The 25089-nt window shown below is 35.6% G+C and overlaps 1 protein-coding gene across 3 annotated transcripts in view; it reads right to left on the bottom strand.

Moving 5' to 3' along the window:
• Ifrd1 (Interferon-related developmental regulator 1) overlaps positions 1-25089 on the bottom strand; it is a 161525-nt gene that overhangs the window by 58140 nt on the left and 78296 nt on the right. For all 3 annotated transcript variants that reach the window (XM_090415929.1, XM_090415931.1, XM_090415932.1), the window contains 2 exons: positions 15912-16113; positions 7326-7376 (listed from right to left, as the gene is read on the bottom strand). In XM_090415929.1, coding sequence (XP_090272055.1) covers positions 7326-7376; positions 15912-16113 — 253 coding nt within the window. The remainder of the gene's footprint in view (positions 1-7325; positions 7377-15911; positions 16114-25089) is intronic.

Genomic DNA, 25089 nt, shown 5'->3' with positions numbered 1-25089 from the left:
TAACTATATGTTGTGTTATAGGCTTTGAAGCTTCTAAAATGTGGGATAGATATCAATTTCCTGATAAGTACTAGCAAAAGGTGGTGGTGGTTCAGGCTACTATGACAGCACTACATGAAATAAGTTTACATTATCAATCTCCTATCAACAATTTTCTGCCAAATTAGTCTATTACTTGTCAGCTCCGATATTGTTGTATCTAACATTTTATTCTTATAATGCATTTCTGACTGAATCAATCTACCTAGATCTAAGTTTTCCTCTGGGTTATTTCCCTTTCATCCTGACAACAAAACAGATGTTTGCTAACCTTTCTTCTCTCATTCTGTTTAAGTGATGATACTGCCCTAGATCAGTCTTACTTACGCATTCTTGAACACTAACAATATCATGTTCCTTCCTAACGTCTTCATTTTTAATATGACTCTACCAGTGACACCATCTGTTCAGGACCTTAATTTTTATCAGAACTGTTGCATTTGTGGTCTCTTCTCTTTGACTGTGTGCTTTATATCTAACCCAACTCTTGAATCCATAACTTAAAACTGCTTTGAATACTGTCAAGAATCATCAAACCAGAAAATAGACGAATGATAATACTATAGTCGCAGATAGTTATTGAAATGAAAGCCTGATGGAAGGCTACATTAACTTTGCAGATCATAATTAATGGGATTGCAACATAACACAATAGTCTGAAAAAAAGAACACATCTGAATGAACTGTGATGGAAACCTATCACAAACAAGATACTTTGTGAAGTTCTACTCCTGTCAGCCAAAAACGAGTAGCTGCAGTAAGTACAGGAACATTGTCAATGGACAGAAGAGGTATGGAAAAATGTTGCCTAGCAAGAAGGTACAATGATAACAGCATTAATCAAAGGGTACAATCACACAAAGTAGAAGTAATACTGATGATATGATGGTATGAGGTGGTTTTTATTTTTTTTGGGAACATCACAAAATGCACTGACAAAAAAAAGTAACCTCACACAAGAAAATACAAGTGTGAAAGACTCTTTTTCCCTGATAAATTTGGAAGCATAAAATGCCTCACATCTAGGAAATGCTCATTTTCAGATCATCAGTTCAAAAATGATCTGATGATGGACTTGATGATATATAATATTTTCTAAAATATATATCATAAGGGAATTGCACAAGTTTACAACTGCCTAAAATAATTTTTCTCTAAAACTCACCTAGATCTTGACCTTCATAAGCATCTTTTTTTTTTTTACCAGCAGACATTAAATACTAGTTTCGTTATACAGGATTACAGGTAGAAAGTTTGGCAAAACTAGTGTTTTGTTAACTTTTCAATGTTAATGATGACAAAGCTCTTTCTCATATCTTCATTTTTAATATCATTTGTTATCAATGCCATCTCTGTTCACTCATCTAATTTTCCACAGAACTCTGACATCTGTGGTCAACAGTCTGCAATCAACTGTTAGATTTCTAATTTAACTGTGAGACCCCTAAGTTATTAATCATTTGAACACTTAGTTTGGTGTTTTCACTATTTCTTGCTCCATCCTACCAGCTTTGATTAGTCCAAATTTAACTTGACATCTTCACTAAACATAGTGCCCACATAACTGAAATATTTTTTGTTCTATAGATTATTCAATGATAATGCAATTGATCTCTTCAACATTCCTGGCTATTTTCATTGCTGCTTTTCATACTAAATTTGTTACAACAGTTATTTTAGTTTAAAAAAAAAAAAAAAATGAAGACTACTGGATTTATTATTATTATCACCATCAAATTTCTGATATGTACCCTCAGAGTGCCATTTACATTACTAACTTCCTATCAACACTTTTCATCCAAGTTCATTATTTGTCAGGACCTAATAATGCCATATATTATATTCAGTCGTTTAACACCTGTAGATGTAGATGGATTTATGACTTCTCATTGCATCAATCCAACAGCATCTTGGTCTTCCTCTGGATTTTTCCCGCAGCCATCCCAAAATATAACTGTCTTGCTAACTTTTAATTTTTCATTCTGCTTAAGTGGCAAACCATCTTAGATTAGCTCTGCTTATACATTCCTGAATGCTAAAAAAAAAGTCAAGTTTTTTCCCTAAATCTTCACTTTTCACAAGATTCTCCAGTGATGTCATATGTTTACTCTTAGAATTTTTCTCAGATCTCTCATTATATGTGGTCTTCTGATCAACTGTTTTTATTAGATATAAATCCCAACTCTCAGATTCAATTTATAAGTACAACATCATCTGTACTGTTCTATAAATTCAATAGCTTCAATTCTGATATCAGTTTAATACCATTTTCCTTCATAATGATTCATACAGATGATGAAAAACAGTGCCTGACACCTGATTTTACAATAAACTATCATCATGCTGTATATTAAAATTCTAAATGCTGACTTGCAATTTAATTATAAGCTAATACTGCTCTGTACAACTGTAGCATTTTGAAAAACTTTTCTCTTAGCACTATATTATTTATGCTATTTGTCAAGTAAAAATCTGCTCTTGACCACCTTCTTCTTGCTGTTTATCTGCAGCTTCTTTTTAGGATTTTTTTCAGTCTTTTCTTAAATAGGCTAATCTAAACTTTTCTTAGCACACTTAGTAAGAAAATATCTTGATACTTCTTAAAGTGCTTTATTTGCCTTTTTATAAATCAGTACCATGACAGCTTTATTCAAAATCAATTCCTGTTCAGCATTCTCAAGTGGTATACAGAATACTAAGACAGCAATACACAATTAAGTTTATATTATTACCACCAATTTTTCTGCTAAGAAAAAAATTTTGAAGCAGTTCTAAAGTTTCATCTCTGAGCACATTTGGAAACAAATTTGTGACATCTGAGCTCACTAGAAGGTCCAATGGTTTTAGTTCTTTTGTCTTTTCAATGAAATCAAAACTGCTTATAAAGGATGATGTTTTTCTAACAGTACTACAAGCTGTGACAGGTGTTTGGAGAGACTGGAGGTAGGTGAATCTCTGGCATCTACAAGAGGTAATGAAGGCACTTCTGTTTCGTGTATCTCGAAAGCTCTATAATTATTGGAACTAACATGAATTTGGAAGCAAGTATTTTTTTGATTTCCTCAAGCCAGCTAATGAAGAACCAAATTACTTTTAATCAAATTACTGATCTTGTCATATCTTTGCAATGTTAAATCTGAGTCTAGGAAGTGAAAAGTATTATCCAGAAGTTATTCATTTGGATGTATATTCAACATCTTTAACTACAACAGTATTTCACTCGTCTCTCACCTCTTGTGAAGCTAGAGAAGAGAGCCAGTTTGTGTAATGAATGTTCATGTCTCAGAGAAAGATAATCATAAATTTTGGGTATTAAGAGTGTGTGAAGTCAACTTTCACAGATAAGATTGAGGGATCTCCAAGAGGGACCAACTTTTCCTTTTCCGTTGCACCAGCTGCCTTCTATAATGCCTCAAAAAATTCCTCCATTTCTTTCTTGGTAGAACCTTCTGTGGGACAATAAGCACAAATAAGTCTCATTGTCCAGTTTTCCCCCCCCCCCATTCTGATACTTGCTCACATCACTCTACTTGACTTTCTTACCTGTCTTTCAAGATTAAACTCAAATTTAGTATGGAATACTATATCTACTCCTTATATTCCCTGAGAGGTGCTTAAATCAAAGCTGTATAACTGAGAGGAGACCTCCACATACCTTTTAAGGAAATGCAGAGAACCGACCAGGGCTTCTGACCTAATGTCCAATCCTCACCTTCTCGTAGTGCACCCTGTTGAGTATCCAGGTAGATACCCAACTTTCTGAGCAATAAATACAAAATGAGATCTTTCTGAGCAATAAATACAAAATGTTACATTCAGGCAGATGACAATCAAGGAAAAGAAGAAGTAGCCACAGTATTCAACAAAAAATACAAGGCTTATCTTCTTGAATGGCAGGCAGAGTCAAGTAGTGATGTGGACAAATATCAGAATCGAGAATTGGACAAAGACTTATTTGTGCCGATGGTCCCACAGAAGGCGCTACTAAGGTAGAAATGGAGGAATTTTTTGAGGATCTAGAGAAAGCTACTGACACAATGAAAAAAGAAAAGTTGGACCTTGTTGGGGATCTAAATAGCAGAGTAGGAAGTGATTGTCAGACATACAAAAATATTTTGGGAAAATTTGGAGAAAAGAGCAAAGCTAATAATAATGACAAATACCTGATGGATTTCTGTTCAGGACATGGGCTGGTTATTACTAACATCATGTTCCAACATAAAAATGTGCACAAGTTCACATGGAGAGAAGAGGCAAGGAATAAGAAAAGTCTCACTGACTATGCTATTGTTGATAGTGATGTTTTCTCCCTGGTGCAGGACACCAGAGTGTACAAGGGATTTGAAATTGGAAGCGATCACTATGTAGTCTTGAGCCAGATAAACTGAATTTCATATTGAAAAGAATGACATGTAAGTAAGTTTTAAAGTGAATAAACGTTCAGCAGCTCTCAGATGTGAACTGCAGACTAAAATACAAAAATTATTGAAGAAAAAATTAAAGAGTTTGAGAACAGAAACCAAACCTTGGAGATTCAGTGGCAAGCCTTGAAGAAAACTCTGATTGATTCAGCCAGAGAGGCATGTGGTGAGGTTGTCTGCAAGGATAGAAAAATCAGAACACGATGGTGGACACTGGAAGTTAAAGAGGCACAGAAGGAAAAGAAGAAAGCATATCAAAAGTTCCTGGCAAATAAGTCAGCTTGTGCTCTTAGAGAATACAGAGACAAATGTAAGAAAGCTAAACTCTGTGTAAAACTAGCTAAACAAAAGTTATAGGAGTACTTTGGCAAAAACATAGAAAATAAATATCAAGAAGGTGGTAAGATATTCTGGAGGTTGTTGAAGAAGCTTAGAAATGGAGGAAAGAGTGCTGTAAAAGGAGTAAGAGATGATAAAGGTGACATGAAAATGGGAGAAAAAGATATCCTTGAAGTATGGAGTAACTAACTACTTTGAAAAATTGCTAAATGAAACAAGCAGTGATAGCACAGTGGTAAAAAAAGACTCAATAGGCATACAGTCAGCAATATATATCCATAATTGAAGTAGAAAAAGCCATTAAAGGCTTGAAATGTGGAAAGGCAGCAGGAGTAGATGATATTCGACCAGAAATGCTGAAATATGGTGGTATAAAAGTCTTACAGTGGCTGCACTGCATAGTTCAGAAGGCCTGGACAGAGGGGCAAATTCCTGATGATTGCAGTAGAGCTCTAATAGTACCCATATATAAAAAGGGAAATAAAATGAATTTGAGAATTACAGAGGTATTACCCTACTGAGTGTTCTGGGCAAGATTTATGCCGGTATACTTGAGAAGAATTGTGGAAGAAAAGCTTGGTGAAGAACAAGCTGGATTCAGGCCAAATAGAGACTGTCAGGATCAGATCTTCACTTTACGACAATTAGTTGAGAAAGCATGGGAATATAACAAAGATCTGTATTTAAGGTCGATCTGGAAAAGGCATACGACAAGGTGCCAAGAGAGAAGCTATTCAGTACACTACAGTTATATGGTGTCAATGGGGCATTATATCAAGCAATACTTAGTCTTTATTTGAGTTGCAGGTCAGTAGTTAGAATTGAAGGAAGTACAGGAAGATGGTTTAGTGTTAAATCTGGTGTGAGACAAGAATGTCCTTATCCCCTCTGTTATTCATTATCTATATGGATCACATTATGAAGTGGTATTAGACATGATATCAGAATTGGAGATGTTAATGTCAGCTCTTTGCTTTATGCAGATGATGTTATACTTCTAAATAAAACTGTTACAAGTTTGCAAGATTCCCTGACTAAATTGAATATCTGTTGTAATAGATATGGCATGAAGGTCAGCATTAAAAAGACAAAGACAATGAAAATAGGCAGAATCGTTGAAAATGTCAAATGTTTTGAATGGGGAACCTGTGAAACAAGTAAAACATTTCAGCTACTTAGGCACGATTTTAGTGAAGATGGTAAATTAAATATGGAAACAGACAACAGAATCAACAAAGTTGGTATGGTAGGAAGTCAACTGAATAAATTCATATGGAATAAGAGAGAATTAGTCAGAACACTAAATTAGCTGTATAAAGACAGTGTTCAAACCAGTTTTAACTTATGGGTCTGAGAGCTGGGTCACAAGTAAAACACTTGACCAAAGACTAGAGACTGCAGATATGAGAGTCCTGAGAAAGACTAGGGACATGAACAGATGGCATCAATGGCAATATCATATTAAAAATGAGGATAATAGGAAAGAACATGACATTGTCAGCATCCAGGAATGCATTAGCAGAGCTAATCTCAGGTGGTATGGTCACTTAAACAGAATGGGAGAGGAAAGATTAGCAAAACAAGTGTTCTCTGCGGTTGGCAGGAAAACGACCCAGAGATAGGTGGATTGATACGGTACAAAGTGCCTTAGACGACAGAAATATAAGATCTGATAAAAATGTTGGAGTCTTGACAAGTAACAGACTAATTTTGAAGAAAATTGTAGATAGGAAGTTAGTAATGAGGTAAATTTTTCATGAAGTACTATCATATCCTGTACACCCTTTAAGAGTAGTACATGTCAGGAATTTGATGATGACAATGATATTTTCCCTGATTATTATTGCCTGAATATAGCATTTTGTTGCTTAGAAAGATCACCTGTTTTTGTCTTCTTTGTTTCAGTCATGCCTATTATGTCAATCTGGTTACTTATCCAATTCTGTTAGTTCTCTTTCTTTTACAATGATGCTTCTTATTGATGTCAATCTTGAACTATGCTGATGTTGAGTTGTTCCAGTGATTTTTCACTGTTTTTCTCCTGGTTGTCTGAAAAAACAACAGGTAGTCTTGTTTAACTTGGCAACACCACAGCTGGCACAAAATTCTGCCATTTTGTACCATAATTTTGCATTATGGTTTTTAGGCCAATGAGAATACAATTTTGTTCAGCTAAATCCAAATTTGCCAGCCTATCCTCATTCAATTAGTGTCTAGGAAGATTCTAATGGACTGCACCATTAATCAGAGACCCTGGTTGGTTTTAGGCATTCCTTAAATGGGGACATGGAGGCCTCGTCTCAGTTATTCATGAATAACTTCTATAACAAATTTTGTACGAAAATCAGCAATAAATATATATACTGTTCAAGTTGTAACATTTGCTATAAAAAGTTCATTCTATTGCTTTTGAAATTTCATTTCACAACCATTCTAAAATGTTTTAATTATCAAAATCAATCATAGATATTTACAATATGTGATGGTAAAGAACCTTTATTTTTCTATACAATGCAATCTTCCTACCTCTATTCCAGAGCTAGCAACAAAACAGCACATTCCCAAGGAAGTAGCACACTAAATAATTAAGAAAAAGACAATTCATTGGTTATTACTCTACATTAATGATTAATATAATGTATTATATAAATATCTAATTATATGGAGCTGTGCTCAAATCCCATACAAAGATGGGATTTCGCTACTTCCCAGAACGTCAAGTTTAATTCTGCAAAAGAGGCAAATCAGCCAGAAGAAGAAAACATGCAATTTACAGACATATCAGACGAAGATAGAATTAACCCCTATCATAAGCAGCAATCAGGTATCTAAGAAGCCAAGTTACCTTGGCTGTGAAGGCAACTAAGCCTAATGTGAAAGGAAAAATGGGATGGGATATCATTATATACATTATATGCAATGATCAAAAATTAATATAATGTAAAATTAAGTCAACAAGAATTTAAAAATCTTATCTTTCCCTTCATGCTTTCTGTGAGACTGAGGTAAATCAGACACTCCTAAGCAAGCAAGTAAGAAATTCAAAGTACAAAATATTCAATGGCCTGTCATGATCAATCAACTGAGCTGGGCAAAAACCTAATTAATGCTAAGTCAAATTAAATATATTCTCTGGTCAGTTCATATGTATGTCCTGTGTGATGAAAAAAAACTCAGGTTTCTCAGGAGGAGAAAACTTTCCAAATTCATTGAAGCTAACTCATCTTTGGTTGAAAAGTCCCTATAGAGGTTACCATTTAATGACTGAGTTATGTAGGCAAGAATTTAGACAATTTCTCATGAGAATCAAGTTGAACGTTTTGTTTCAAAATATAATTATTTCTTGTTACAAAAAATGACCATGTGTTTCGTGTGATTTTATTACAGGTATTACTGAGATTTAAACACAGCTTTATTAATTTTAAAACATGCTAACAATTATATTAAGAAAGGTGTACTTAAATAATAATCAGCAAAACCTAAAATAGTAACTGTCCCTAATAACATGCAATACTTTTATTATATAATAATACCTAGAACATATAGTAGCATTAACATTTAACTAGATGTTTGTTCAAGCAGAATATACTTATGCATAAATAACTATTACTTTATATTTCAGTTTCACCTATTTGAATGGTTAGGATCACTTTAGGCTGCATATTATCCATATTATAGCATATGGCCTTGTCAGGACTTCATATTCTGAAAATATTTGTTTAAGTAATGCTTATTTAGATATGAATAAGAATGTTTTCAATTTTTGGCATTACAACATGTCATGATATCAACTTAGAAGACAAGATTAGCTGCAGATGTTTAATCAAATTCATTATGCCACCCCCCCTTCACTAAAATCCAAAATTCCAAATAGAAAAGGAATGGGTAATTGTAATAAATTTTGTGATTTAGTTTTTTTTTTTTTTTTCTTCTTCTTCTCCTGGGGTGCTTCAAAGCTAAATAACTGAGAGCAGACCTCCACATAGCCTTTAAAGGATTGTGAAGAATCAACCAGGTCTTCTGACCAATCGTTCAATCCTCACCTTCTTGTGGTGCATTCTGTTAGGTATCTACCTGGATACTGAATGAACGAGGATGGGCTGGCAATTTGGAATTTAGCCGACCAAATTGTATTCTTATTGGTTAAACCAAAATAAAAAATGATGGTACAACATTAAAAAATTTCATGCCGGCTGGGGCGTCGCCCGGTTAAACAAGCCCCCCCGTTGTTTTCGCCAGGGAACCAGGGCAAACAGCGAAAAGTCAGCTACTGGAACAATCTGAAAACACACCCCAACTCAACATCACCAGAGTTAACGATCAGTACTATAAACATAAGAAGCCTGAATGCCAAAGAAATGGAGCTAGCTGAGAATTAGATAAGTATCAGATCGACATAACAGGGGTGACTGAAACAAAAAAGACCAAAAACTGGTAAGCTCTTTCTGAGCAATAAATACAAAATGTTATATTCAGGCAATGACAATCAAGGAAAAGTAGGAGTAGCCATAGTATTCAACACAAAATACGAGGCTAATCTTCTTGAATGGCAGTCAGTCTCAAGTAGAGTAATGTGGGCAAATATGAGAATGGAGAACTGGACAATGAGACTTATTTGTGCCTATGGTCCCACAGAAGGTTCAACTAAGGTAGAAGTGGAGGAATTTTTTGGGACTTTAGAAAAAGCAACTGACACAATGAAAAATGAAAAGTTGGTCCTTGTTGGGGATCTAAATAGCAGAGTAGGAAATGATTGTGAGACATACAAAAATATTTTGGGAAAATTTGGAGAAAAGAGCAAAGCTAATAATAATGACAAATATCTGTTGGATTTCTGCTCAGGACATGGACTGGATATTACTAACACCATGTTCCAACATAAAAATGTGCACAAGTTCACATGGAGAGGAATAAGAAAAGTCTCATTGACTATGCTATTGTTGATAGTGATGTTTTCTCTCTGGTGCAGGACACCAGAGTGTACAAGGGATTTGAAATTGGATGCGATCACTATTTAGTCTTGAGCAGGATAAAATTGAATTTCATATTGAAAAGAATAACATGTAAGAACGTTTTAAAGCGAATAAAAGTTGAGCAGCTCTCAGACGTGAACTGTAGACTAACATACACAAAGATTACTGAAGAAAAAATTAAAGAGTTTGAGAATAGGAACGAAACTTTGGAGATTCAGTGGCAAGCCATGAAGAAAACCCTGATTGATTCAGCCAGAGAGGCATGTGGTAAGGTTGTCTGCAAGGATAGAAAAATCAGAACTCCCTGGTGGACACTGGAAGTTAAAGAGGCACAAAAGGAAAAGAAGAAAGCATATCAAAAGTTCCTGGCAAATAAGTCAGCTTGTGCTCTTAGAGAATACAGAGACAAATGTAAGAAAGCTAAACACTACGTAAAACTAGCTAAATAAAAATCATGGGACGACTTTCGTAAGAACATAGAAAATAAATATCAGGAAGGTAGCAAGATATTCTGGAGGTTGTTGAAGAATCTCAGAAATGGAAGAAAGAGTGCTGTAAAAGGAATTAGAGATGACAAAGGTGATATGAAAACTGGAGAAAAAGATATCCTTGAAGTATAGAGTAATTACTTCGAAAAATTGCTAAATGAAACTAGCAATGATGACAGCACAATGATAAAAAACACTAACCAGGCATGCAATCAGGAATACATATCCATGCTTCAAGTAGAAAAAAGCCATCAAAAGTCTGAAATGTGGAAAAGCAGCTGGAGTAGATGATATTAGAACAGAAATGTTCAAGTATGGAGGTATAAAAGTTTTACAGTGGCTACACTACATAGTTCAGATGGCCTGGACAGAAGGACAAATTCCAGATGATTGGAGTAGAGCTCTCATAGTACCCATGTATAAAAAGGGAAATAAAACTGATTGTGAGAATTACAGAGGTATTTCTCTACTGAGTGTTCCTAGTAAGATTTATGACAGTATACTTGAGAAACGGTTGAGAAGGACTGTGGAAGAGAAGCTTGGAGAGGAACAAGCTGGATTCAGGCAAAATAGACACTGTCAGGATCATACTTTCACTTTACGACAAATAGTTGAAAAGTCATGGGAATATAAAACAAAGATCTGCATTTACATTTTGTAGATCTGTAAAAAGCATATGACAAGGTGTCAAGAGAGAAGCTGTTCAAAACACTACAGTTGTATGGTGTCAGTAGATCATTATATCAAGCAATACTCACTGTTTATTTGAGTTATAAGTCAGCAGTTTGGGGTGATTAAGGGTCAAAGCTGTATAACTGAGAGGAGACCTCCACATAGCCTCTAAAGGAATGCGGAGAACCGTCCAGGGCTTCTGACATAATGTCCAATCCTCACCTTCTCGTGGTGCACTCTGTTGGGTATCTACTTGGATACTGAACGAACAAGGATGGGCTGGCAATTTGGGATTTAGCCGACCAAATTGTATTCTTATTGGTTAAAACAAAATGAAAAATGATGGTACGAAATGACAAAATTTCATGCCGGCCGGTGCGTCGCCCGGTTAAAGAAAGACCCCATTGTTTTCGCCAGGGAACCAGGGCGAACAGCGAAAAGTCAGCTACTGGAACAAATCTGAAAACAAACTCCAACTCAACATCACCAGAGTTAAAGATCGGTACCATCAACATAAGAAGCCTGAATGGCAAAGAAATGAAGCTAGCTGAGGAATTAGATAAGTACTAGATCGACATAATAGGGGTGATTGAAACAAAAAAGACAAAAACTGGTGAGATCTTTCTGAGCAATAAATACAAAATGTTATATTCAGGCAATGACAATCAAGGAAAAGAAGGAGTAGCCATAGTATTCAACACAAAATACGAGGCTAATCTTCTTGAATGGCAGTCAGTCTCAAGTAGAGTAATGTGGGCAAATATGAGAATGGGGAACTGGACAATGAGACTTATTTGTGCCTATGGTCCCACAGAAGGTTCTACTAAGGTAGAAGTTGAGGAATTTTTTGAGGCTTTAGAAAAGCAACTGACACAATGAAAAAGGAAAAGTTGGTCCTTGTTGGGGATCTAAATAGCAAAGTAGGAAATGATTGTGAGACATTCAAAAATATTTTGGGAAAATTTGGAGAAAAGAGCAAAGCTAATAATAATGGCAAATATCTGTTGCATTTCTGCTCAGGACATGGACTGGTTATTACTAACACCATGTTCCAACATAAAAATGTGCACAAATTCACATGGAGAGAAGAGGTGAGGAATAACATAAGTCTCATTGACTATGTTATTGTTGATAGTGATGTTTTCTCCCTGGTACAGGACACCAGAGTGTACAGAGGATTTGAAATTGGAAGCGATCACTATTTACTCTTGAGCAGGATAAAATTGAATTTCATATTGAAAAGAATAACGTGTAAGAAAGTTTTAAAGCGAATAAAAGTTCAGCAGCTCTCAGATGTGAACTGTAGACTAAAATACACAAAGATTATTGAAGAAAAAATGAAAGAGTTTGAGAACAGGAATCAAACCTTGGAGATTCAGTGGCAAACTCTGAAGAAAACATTGATTCTGCCAGAGAAGCATGTGGTGAGGTTGTCTGCAAGGACAGAAAAATCAGAACTCCCTGGTGGACACAGGAAGTTAAAGAGGCACTGAAGGAAAAGCAAAAAGCATATCAAAAGTTTCTGTCAAATAAGTCAGCTTGTGCTCTTAGAAAATACAGAGACAAATGCAAGAATGTTAAACACTGTGTAAAACTAGCTAAACAAAAGTCATCGAGGACTTTGGCAACAATATAGAAAATAAATTTCAAGAAGGTGGCAAAACATTCTGCAGGTTGTTGAAGAATCTTAGAAATGGAGGAAAGAGTGCTGTAAAAGGAGTTAGAAATGATAAAGGTGACATGAAAACAGAAGAAAAAGATATCCTTGAAGTATGGAGTAATTACTTTGAAAAACAGCTAAATGAAACAAGCAGTGATGACAGCACAGTGGTAAAAAACACCAATCAGGCATGCAGTCAGGAATCCATATCCATACTTGAAGTAGAAAAAGCCAATCAAAGGCTTGAAATGTGGAAAGGCAGCAGTAGTAGATGATATTCGAGCAGAAATGCTGAAATATGGCGGTATAAGAGTCTTAGAGTGGCTGCATTGCATAGTTCAGAAAGCCTGGACAGAGGGACGAATTCCCGATGATTGGAGTAGAGCTCTCATAGCACCCATATATAAAAAGGGAAATAAAACTGAATGTGAGAATTACAAAGGTATTTCCCTACTGAGTGTTCCTGGCAAGATCTATGCAAGTATACTTGAGAAACGGTTGAGAAGAATTGTGGAAGAAAAGCTTGGTGAAGAACAAGCTGGATTCAGGCCAAATAGAGGCTGTCAGGATCAGATCTTCACTTTATGACAAATAGTCGAGAAATCATGGGAATATAACGGAGATCTGTATTTAAGTTTTGTCGATTTGGAAAAGGCATATGACAAGGTGCCAAGAAAGAAGCTATTCAACACGCTACAGTTATATGGTGTCAATGGGGCATTATATCAAGCAATACTTAGTCTTTATTTGAGTTGTAAGTCGGCAGGTAGAATTGAAGGAAGTACAGGAAGATGGTTTAATGTTAAATCTGGTGTGAGACAAGGATGTTCATTATCCCCTCTGTTATTCATTATCTATATGGATCACATTATGAAGGAAAGTGGTATTAAACCTGATATCAAAATTGGAGATGTTAATGTCAGCTCTTTCCTTTATGCAGATGATGTTATACTTCTAAATAAATCAGCTACAAGTCTGCAAAATTCCCTGACTAAACTGATTAACTGTTGTAATAGATATAGTATGAGGATCAGCAATAACAAGACCAAGACAATGAAAATAAGCAGAAGCATCAAAAATATGAACTACATTGTGAATGGAGAACCTGTGGAACAAGTGAAACATTTCAGCTACTTAGGCACAATTTTTACTGAAGATGGTAAATTAAACATAGAAATAGACAACAGAATCAGCAAGGCTGGTATGGTAGGAAGTCAATTGAATAAATTCATATGGAATAAGAAAGAAATTAGTCAGAACACTAAATTAGCTGTATACAAGACAATGTTCAAACCAGTTTTAACTTATGGATCTGAGAGCTGGGTCAGAAGTAAAACAGTTGACCAAAGACTAGAGACCGCAGATATGAGAGTCCTGAGAAAGATTAAAGGCATGAATAGATGGCATCAATGGCAGTATTATATTAAAAATGAGGATATTAGGAAAGAACTTGACATTGTCAACATCCAGGAATGCGTTAGCAGAGCTAATCTTAGGTGGTATGGTCACTTAAATAGAATGGGAGAGGAACGATTAGCAAAACAAGTGTTCTCTGCCAGGTTGGTAGGAAAACGACCCAGAGGAAGACCAAGATATAGGTGGATTGATACGGTAAAAAGTGCCTTAGAAGATAGATATATAAATATAAAATCTGACAATGTTGTAGCTTTGACAGGTAACAGATTCATTTGGCAGAAAAATGTAAGTAGGAAGTTAGTAATGATGTAAATTTTTCATGTAGTACTATCATATCCTGTACACACCTTGAGAGTAAATGTCAAGAATTTGATGATGATGATGAGTTTTTTTCTGAAATTATTTTATCTTTAAGATGCAAATGAATACTTTATCATTTTGTGTGTTTGTCCATTGTTTTTACAATGGACAAACTGACCCATTCTCAAAACAACTGTTGATTTTTATTCATACAACATCTCTCACATTAATTTTTAACAACTACATACAATTTCAATAAAAAAAAGAGTGTGATATGACACTTCAGGCTTCCAATAATAGCCCGGTGTTAAACTGGAGATTCTGTTCTGGAGAGAAAAAATGTCTACAGCCTGATGGTAGTAAAATAATATAGGCATCATACTCATAGTATATAATATCATAATCCACATTACAACCATAGTCAAGCCAAAGGTTAGATGAAGTGGAGACCTTAACTTGAGATGAAACTTACTTGGGTCTCCAATAAAGTATGAAGTGTCATGCTGTAATTTGTGCATAGTGTTTGTGAATAGCTGTTAAAACCCAAATGTAATATATATATGTTAAAGATACCAAGCTATTTTAAACTTGGTTTTACTCCATTTCCCAAGTAAGCAAACAGACAAACAAGTCAAGTTTGCGCCTGCATGTATTGGCAGTCGAGCTGACCCTCAAAGTAGTGTAAATCAAGGCAACTCTTGGTAAAAATAGAATAAGCTCTGATCACTATTCTTAATATTTACCCTTAATGCACAGCCCATCTCCTTGAGATGTATGATGCCATGTATTAAAGGCAAGGGGCCACTACCCAGACTGGTTTAGACCTTTATTGAGGTCTCATCAGTGGGAGCCAGGCTAGAAATACCAAGATGTTAGTAATACAGAGCTTACAAGTATTTTACCAAAATCTTGGTATTTCTAGCCTGGCTCCCATTGATGAGACCTCAATAAAGGTCTAAACCAGTCTGGGTAGTGGCCCCTTGCCTTTAATACACAGCATCATACATCTCCTCAAGGAGATGGGCTGTGCATTAAGGGTAAATATTAAGAATAGTGATCAGAGCTAATTCTATTTTTACTATGAGTTGCCTTGACTTACACTACTTTGAGGGTCAGCTAGACTTCCAATACGTGCAGGTGTAAACTTGACTTGTTTGTCTGTTTGCTTACTTTGGAAATGGAGTAAAACCAGGTTTAAAATAGCTTGGTATCTTTAACATTTATTACACCCAAGGTAAAATACTTTCTACATTATATATATATATATATAGTATATATATATAGTATATATATATATATATATATATATAGTATATATATATATATATATATATATATAGTATATATATATATATATATATATATATATATTACATGTAATACATATTATATTATACCAAATATTTAAAAAAAAAAAACAGGATAAAAATATCCCTTTCTAAACAAAAAGCAAACAAATTCCCATATATGAAACTTATTTGTTATGGGAATTTGCCTATAATGAATCACTCTGGTGCTGTATTGGTACCCCTGAACACCCAGCAGCTTAATTCTTATGATCCAATTAATCCATCAACACTGAAAATATATTCATATAACTCACCTTCGCTCGAGTTTTAGGTGGGGCAGTGGGATCTGTCATGATTGCAACTAGATAAGGATGTAAATCATTAAAAATAGTTTCACTTTCTTCATCTGCTCCTAATTGAGTGCATACTAATGCTGCTACTAATGCTGCAGATGCTTGTTCTTCTCCCTTTCCCCTTTTGAGACAACGTTCCAACATATCACAGATGGTAATCTTTCTATAAGTAATAACAAATATTTCTGCAGAACAACATAAAACAAAATAAAGAATATGAGTCAGGAATAATAATCATATAATACACTGCATGCATCCTAGGAAAATACTGCCCACAATTGATGTCTTTTCCAGATGATGCATATACTCACCATGATGGTTTTATGATGATAGGTTACAACTTAATAACAGATTGACAACATTTCTCACTATAGCAAAACTCAAAAAACAAAAATTGTTTTTTTAGTCCCTATCATTTGACTACATTGATTGGAAAGAAGTCAATAGTCATCCCAATGGGCAAGGGGCATCATGCCATGCAACGAGTCACGTGTTTGTAGCTGGTACAAATTGGAGGAATATGATGCTCTCAAGTAAGTAAAACTGTGTCCAGGTGACAAAGCTTGAAACAGGCATTGTGATAAGATGTCATGTTGCAGGTGCATCTGTTTGGCAAACTGCTGGGCCATAGCAGGTCAACAATCAGTGACACCATACTGAGATGGAAGCAAAGGGAGTCAACTGCAAGTGGTAGCCACAGTGGACTATACACTACATTCACTGAACGTAACTGTAGGGTATTACAAAGAAAAACATGTAAAAACCATCATTCATCAGCTGGCATGTTGAATGTGGAGTTCCAGGGATTGAATTGAACATGAATCTGCACAAAAACATTTAGAACAGAGGCTCACAACATGGGATTCCATGGTAGGACTGCAATATGCAAGCCCCACATTACCCAAACCAACATGCAGCATTGTCTTCAGTGGTGCAAAGAGCATATATGGTATGTGGAAGCTTGGAAAGCTGTGTTATGGAAAACTGAATCATGTTACACCCTCTACTGAGCAGATGGACTGTTGTGGGTGTGGCAGACGTCCAGTGAACGTCTCGTAGCAGAATGCATAATTCCAACTATGAAATTTGGAGGTAGCAGTGTGATGGCATGGTCATGTTTTTCCTGGTTTGGCCATAAATGCTGAACTCCAAGAGGTATCTGAACATTCTGGACAATGCAATGCAGTGTTTCCTATTTAGTGACATTTCTCATTTCTACAGAACTGACCATTGTCTCTTTCAGCAAGGCAATGGTCCAGGACTGTTGTGGGGGTCAAGGGACACCCCCCACACACACAACAGTCCAGAACCTCATTACATGCCTACAGGAAGAATGGTCCAAAATTCCCATGGATCACTATTGTACACTTGTAAAAAATATGTTCTGTTGAATTGCTGCAAGCATCACTGTGAAAGGCAGTCATACATCTTAAGGTGGATGCCATGCCTGTTTGTTCCTCACACTATGATGTCTGTTGACTTTCTTCCAAGCAGTGTATATTCTTCCTTTTGCCTTTATATACAATACTTTGTATAGTACCACAGTATTGTATATAAAGACAAGGATTAAAGTATTTACTTTCATTAATAGTTAAAAGTACATTATAATAAACTGCACAGAAAGAATTTGGGTGCAATTTCTATATCAAATAGTTGTTAACACTCCTGAAAACTTTTTTTATTAAATGTTTTAAGATTAGAAACTTATAGAACAAGAATTCAGTCAATAGCAAGAATAAAATAATACACTTTGTTTTTCAAATATTTACAAAATAATGCTCTCTCTACTTTGTAGTTTATTCATTAATGTGATTTTTTTTTAAAGTCAAAAGTATGTTTGATTTTGCATTTATAGCAACTTGACCCTATATGAAACAAATGTTTTTTTTAGAAAAGAAACAAAACAACACTTCTCTTGCTTTACCACAGTCTATATGATTTCCCAGCTGACATTAGCAACCCTGTTCTCTTTTTTCATATTCTGGTTTCAGCTATTTAATTCTAATGTTTCTGTGATTCAGAAAGACCAAGAGTAAGGAAGAAGATTGATAATGTATGGTCAAAACAGCTTCTCTGTTAATTTTGTGTAACATAAATAATTAATATCATATAATTGAGCATAACTTGCTTTTTGTTAGTGTAAACAGTAAATTCTTTATCAGTTATCTTTCGTTTATTAGACTTATGTCTCTTAAGGATATTACAGATAAAGCAAAACATTTAAACTAAAGATAGCAAGAAATTATATACTTGGTTTAATATTTTATCCAAGTGTAAGCAAACAAGTTTGCACGAACTATTTTCAGGAATAGGGAAACTTGTATAAAGAAGCTAAGACTTCACACCACTTACCTTAGTATCCCATAATGCAAAGCACATCCCCTTGTGGACATGTATAATGCTATGCATCATGGGAAGGGTCACTATCCAGACTGGTTTCAACCTGTATTGAAGTCTCTTCAGTGGGGCCAGACCTGAAGATTGCTATCTTTAATTTATAGGATAACCAAGTGGAAAAACTTCCAACAACTACCTCTAATCCAGAGTAATTTAATAATAAGGTGCGACACCTTTTGGCAACTCATATATGAAAATTTGACTTCTGCATTACTTTAACCTTGGTATCGCCTCTCGGTCTGGCTCCCACCGAAGAGACCTCAATAAAGGTCGAAACTGGTTTGGGTAGTGACCCTTCCCATAATGCATAGCATTATACATGTCTGCAAGGAGATGTGCTTTGCATTATGGAATACTAAGGCAAGTGATGTGAAGACTTAGCTTCTTTATACGAGTTGCTCCAGTCCTGAAAATAATTCAGACGCAAACTTGTTTGCTTACACTTGGATAAAGGATTAAACCAAGTATATAATTTCTTGCTATCTTTAATTTATAGCATAACCAAGTGGAAAAACTTCCAACAAAACATTTAAAATTATTTCATCTACATTTTTTTCTTCATCTACACTACACTTAAAGATGCAAGATATTCTGGCTTTCTGCCAAATAATGTTACGTTTCTCCCTGGTTGCATGAAAGATTAAATCCCATTTGTGTGCACCTTTTCTATAGATCCCCATGTCTTTCAGGTAGTTCCAGAGTGGGTCCAATCATCCTACATAATCAGTGTACAGAATGAAAAAAAAATGCAGAATTATGTGTGTGCAGTTTTTTCCTCTTCTCTGACATTGGTGAATACCTAAATGCTGAACCACAACACTCCATCACCCAGCAGTTACCTTGAAAAAAAAGAAGGGAAAAAAAAAATACACAAGTGCTATTACATATTAACCACCTAACATGTATGCACAAAGTTGCCATGTGAAGTGCATATTAAAATTATATCATTGATATTACATTGAAATATCATGGAGATGAAGTGAATGAGTGATATATTTCATCCATATTGACATCAATCTGGTTAAAAGTTGACTTTATTTCTCCAAACAAAGCCAAATTATCTGCAATTAAAGATTACAAAAGTCACCGTATGTGCATTTCTCCAGATTGGCCTTCTGTAAAGCAAGTCACTCTGGAGAAATGCAAATGAGTGAACATATTAGAAATATATGAAAAAGAGAGCATATAAACCAGGTTTAACCTTCAACTCAACCAGGGAGAAACAATGTAATCTGCCAAAATGCCTTATTACAGAAGTAAGGTTTCCATGACTCGATATATCTGTTTTTGTGTCTGGTGAATACAACACATACAACTTTTTTTTTTGTCAGCAAGAAATTATTTAATTACTAGTTTCATATGAGTTTTGTGTATTTCAGATTAAAAACAGCAAATTTAAAAAAAGGTATTCACAGATTTCTGAATTAACAACTGTCATTATTCCAATTAAACTTGAGCAACATGTTGAATATCATAGCAAGATGTCAGACACATGGCTCATTGTTGCAACGTATAATGTATAATGTCTCTCATAGTCTAATTCAGGGGTCGCCAAACTGCTTTGACTGTCGACCCCTTCACGAGTTTCTTGACTTTTTATCGACCCCTTCTATTTTACTATTACGCAATTTCAATATTACCTAATATGTATGTTGATGAATTTTAGAACAGTAACGCTCACTTGTATGTCGATGCGGAAAAATGAGACTGGGTTTGAATACATGTAAGTATAAGTAAATAAGCAACTGTGCACGTGTTGCAACCTAGCTCCTGCCACACCAGCTGGGCGAGAACCACCACATCCTTTTATTGGTAAATACATCATTTTGGCCTACTTGATTGGCCTCCTTAACTATTTTCATGACCTTGCTCCATCTTACAGGTCCTATTCATGTCACTGTTCCCACGATTCACTCTTAATTGCATTGTCATTCTGGATGGAGGTAATCCAAGTTAACCGAATTAAATATTACCTGTACAATGATGTCTTATATTTTTCTATCGACCCCTGATCCCGAATCGACCCCTTGGGGTCGATCACTTTGGCAACCACTGGTCTAATTCATTAATATGCAGGCCATTTATACATGCTGCATATAGCTGATTTAAGACGAGACCATGGTTTTTTTTATTACATTATGTAGGACATAGTAACTGTTGAATTCTATGTATGGTAATTTTGTGAGTTGCAAATTTATGGTATTTTTCCTCCAGTGGAGTGAAATGCCAGTCCTGATTTTTTCTCCAGATCCTTGACATGTTCTTTTTGATGGATTTCCTCAGACTGACCAGTCTGTTCAACATAGCAAATACCAGGAGTACAGAAGATTTTGTATACTACTGATCATTTAAGAGGTGGTTGGAGTTGTTTCATTTTATCTTAGCATCATGGAATTTTTTGTAAGGGGTTTAAAAGTAACTTTTAAGTTGTATTTAAAAAAAAAAAATTCTGCTATTTTATCTAACATTTTTAATGTAAGGTAAAGAAACAACACATTTGTAGTTGTCCTGTTGTATATGCTCTGGAATATGTGATGGTCTATTTAAGATGCTATGGAAAGCCTGAGATTTTATCCATTTTCTTTTTTTTTTTTTTTTTTTTTTTTTTTTTTTTTTTTTTTTTTTTTTTGTTATCACTGGATATTCTAATGGCCTTGTCTTTGAGGGTTTTGACAATGCCTTGTTTTTGTGTCAGGTGGTGATGCAATACAGATACACATATCATTGAGCTGTTTGCTGTCATTTGTAGACTACAAATGAAAGATTGTCATGATTTTCTACTGAGATCAGAACATCTAGGAAGAAAAGGGATCTGTCTTTTATTACTTCTAATGAAACTTGGATTTTCTGGTTTAAATTACTGAGAAATTCCATAAACTTATGGAGGATTTCTTCCAAGCCTAGCCAAATGATGATGTCATCAACATACTTAGGCCAGAGTTGTGGTTTGGTGTGGCACATATTGATGACAGTCTGTCCATATGTCTCTGTGTACATATTTGCCAAGTGCAGTGAAATGGATGGCCTTATGCAGTAGTCCAAGTCATGTTGCTGTTTGCATACTTAGCATAGTTTCTAGTTCAACAGGAGATCTGCTCACATATGTCAGCCATCCCTGGACAAATGTCATGGCAGAAGTTTGGCAAATCTCAAGTGGTTGCACTTGATATCTCCAAGGCATTTGAATGGGTCTGGCACAAGGGCTTACTAAGCAAGCTGCCATTATTTGGTCTGTCTCAAGACTTCCATAGTTAGATTGCTAGCTTTCTGTTTGGACACACACACTATGTGTGGTGGTGGATGGTTCCTTATCCTCTCACAATTCAAATGATGCCGCAGTTCCACAAGGTTCTGTCCTCTCACCAACCCTCATCCTGCTATATATCAATGACCTACTTCAGCTGACCTCCAATCCAATACACAGTTTTGCAGATGACAGCATATTGCACTCCTCCCTTTCATTTGATAAACTCTACACAACTCACCTCAACCTACAGAACATCAATCACCACCACCCTCAATTCTGATCTCCAGGCCATCCTCAAACGGAGTTGAGATAATCTGGCCAATTTCAATGCTAATAAAACCCACTACTGTCTTATTTCTCATAAAAAAAGAACCATTTTCTTCCAGTATTATTTTTGACAACATCCAAATTTCCAGACAATTTGAAATTTGTCTACTTGGAATACCGTGACATCAAGTCTCTCCTGGCATAAACATACCACAACCACTGCATCCTCAGCTTCTAAAAAACTAGGATTTCTCTTTTGCTCAAGATATTACTTCACCCCATGAACAGCTGTTAACCTTATACAAATCACATATCTACCCATATGGGGTGGGCCCCCAAAATGCTTGACTCAATATAGAGGAGAGCAATTACTTATTAATGACCCATCTCTTACCAACCTCCCCCCCCCCCCACTTTTGTACAGACAATTGGTCTCTGCAATATGTGTATTCTACAAATATTTTCATGGAAATTGTTCATCTGAAATAGCATCAATAATTCCACCACTTTGTACTAAGCTTGTTGGAACATTTGCAGCTGCTTCTCAACATCCCTTCACAGTGCACCTTGAAACCTACAGAACAACTGTTATTTAAATCAAATGTGAACAAGTACCCCCCTTTCCCAAACCACTACCCATACACAGTACTAATGAACTATAGGTTGATCAACCAACCTCTTGTCTATGGGCTCAACATAAAAAGTTAACATAAGAACAGGGAGCCTATCTGATCAACTTTTTAACATTAATTTCTCTTCATTTATTTCCTGAAACCATTATTCTAAAAACCACTCCCAACCTTGTGTTCTTTGGCAATACGAAGCCAAGTGGAACAACCACCAGAATTTTTACTCTTTAGTCTGACTATCGCTTCTGTTCCTCTGAACAAAACAGCTGTTACAAGAAAGTCACAGAAATTATCCTCATTGGTATGATGGCCTTCATACCCTATTCTACTCAAAATTCTCAATCACTTTCTAAGTCCTGGTCCAAAAGAAAGTGAACCAAGCAGTTGAAGGAATAATACTCAGTTTACTGCAAGTGGCTTCATCAAGAATGCTAGTATCATATTCGCCTATGCAGAAGCATACAATAAATGCAAAACAATCAGTAAATCTAAATTGGACTTCACAAAGGCCAACAGCAGAAAAACTCTTGTCCAAATGGAAGCAGTGACTTCTGGTCCCTTGCTAAAACCACAAAATGCAACTTCTACTCACCTGGATTTCTACCTCTTTTCATTCAGATGGAACCACTGCTATGGCACCTGAAGATAAAGCTAACTTCAGGGCATCACATTGTTCCTCAACTTCTGCAGAGATTGATCAGACAAATTGTCTCATATCACACAACCATCTAACCAGAGTGCACATTCTGTAGTTTTTTTTTTTTCTTTTTGGATAAAAGACATCAGAAGAATATTAAATAACTTGGACACTCCAGCCTATTTCAAAAAAGCGACAGAAGTCTATCAACAAACTACTGACCTATTAGCATCATCTCAATCCTCTCTAAATATGGAGGAAGTCATCAATATTCATCCATTATCTTGAGGCCACCAACATTATGATTTCTGCCATTAAGACTGACCACTTAGTCTAAATCAGCCACCACCACCACCAGATACATGCTATGAAACAGTTTGAAGATATGCTGCTGCTGCTCTTGACATTTCCAGACCTTCCAACTGTGTCTGGCATCATCATCATCAAATTCCTGCCATGTACCTTAATTAATGCTGACAATGTGAAGGAGTGTACAGGATATGATAGTACTACATGAAAAATTTACATCATTAGTAACTTCCTATCTACAATTTTTCTCCAAAGCAGTCTCTTACTTGCCAAGACAAACATTATCGGATTTTATATTTCTATTGTCTAAGGTACTTTGTACGGTATCAATCCATCTATATCTTCGTCTTCCTCCCAACCTTGCAGAGAACTCCAAATGAGATTAACTCTGCTATTGCATTCCTGGATGCTGACAATGTGAAGTTCTTTCCTAATATCCCTGTTTTTAAAATGATATTGCCATTGATGCCGTCTGTTCATGCCTCTAATCTTTCTCAAGACTCTCATATCTGCGGTATCTAGTCTTTCGTCAAGTTTCAGATTCATAAGTTAAAATTGGTTTGAACACTGTCTTGTATATACAGCTAATTTAGTGTTATGACTAATTTCTCTTTTATTCCATATGAATTTATTCAATTAACTTCCTACCAAACCAGCTTTGTTGATTCTGTTGTCTATTTATTTCCATATTTAATTTACCATCTACAGTAAAAAAGGTGCCTAAGTAGCTGATATGTTTTAGTTGTTCCACAGGTTCCCTGTTTACAACACAGTTGACATTTTCAACAATTCTACCAATTTTCATTGTCTGTCTTTTTAACAAGTCTGCAAGATTCTCTGACTAAATTGAATAGCTGTTGTAATAGATATGGTATGAAGGTCAGCAATAAAAAGACAAAGACAATGAAAATAGGCAGAATCATTGAAAATGTCAACTGTGTTGTGAATGGAGAACCTGTGGAACAAGTAAAACATTTCAGCTACTTAGGCACAATTTTTACTGAAGATGGTAAACTAAATATAGAAATAGACAACAGAATCAGCAAAGCTGGTATCGTGGGAAGTCAATTGAATAAATTCATATGGAATAAGAAAGAAATTAGTCGGAACACTAAATTAGCTGTGTACAAGACTGTGTTCAAACCAATTTTAACTTATGGATCTGAGAGCTGGGTCAGAAGTAAAACACTTGACCAAAGACTAGAGACCGCAGATATGAGAGTCCTGAGAAAGATTAGAGGCATGAACAGATGGCATCAATGGCAATATCATATTAAAAATGAGGATATTAGGAAAGAACTTGACATTGTCAGCATCCAGGAATGCGTTAGCAGAGCTAATCTCAGATGGTATGGTCACTTAAATAGAATGGGACAGGAAAGATTAGCAAAACAAGTGTTCTCTGCCAGGTTGGCAGGAAAACGACCCAGAGGAAGACCAAGATATAGGTGGATTGATACGGTACAAAGTGCTTTAGATGATAGAAATATAAGATCTGATAATGTTGGAGTCTTGACAAGTAACAGACTGATTTGGAGGAAAATTGTAGATAGGAAGTTAGTAATGATGTAATTTTTTCATGTAGTACTGTCATATCCTGTACACCCCTTGAGGGTACATGTCAGGAATTTGATGATGATGATGATGTCCTTT

Source organism: Typopeltis vanoorti, chromosome 3 (assembly GCF_054136105.1).
Source record: "Typopeltis vanoorti isolate ZY-2024b chromosome 3, IOZ_Tvanoo_1.0, whole genome shotgun sequence".
Classification (NCBI taxonomy): domain Eukaryota; kingdom Metazoa; phylum Arthropoda; class Arachnida; order Uropygi; family Thelyphonidae; genus Typopeltis; species Typopeltis vanoorti.
This window is presented reverse-complemented; position numbering and strand designations above follow the sequence as displayed.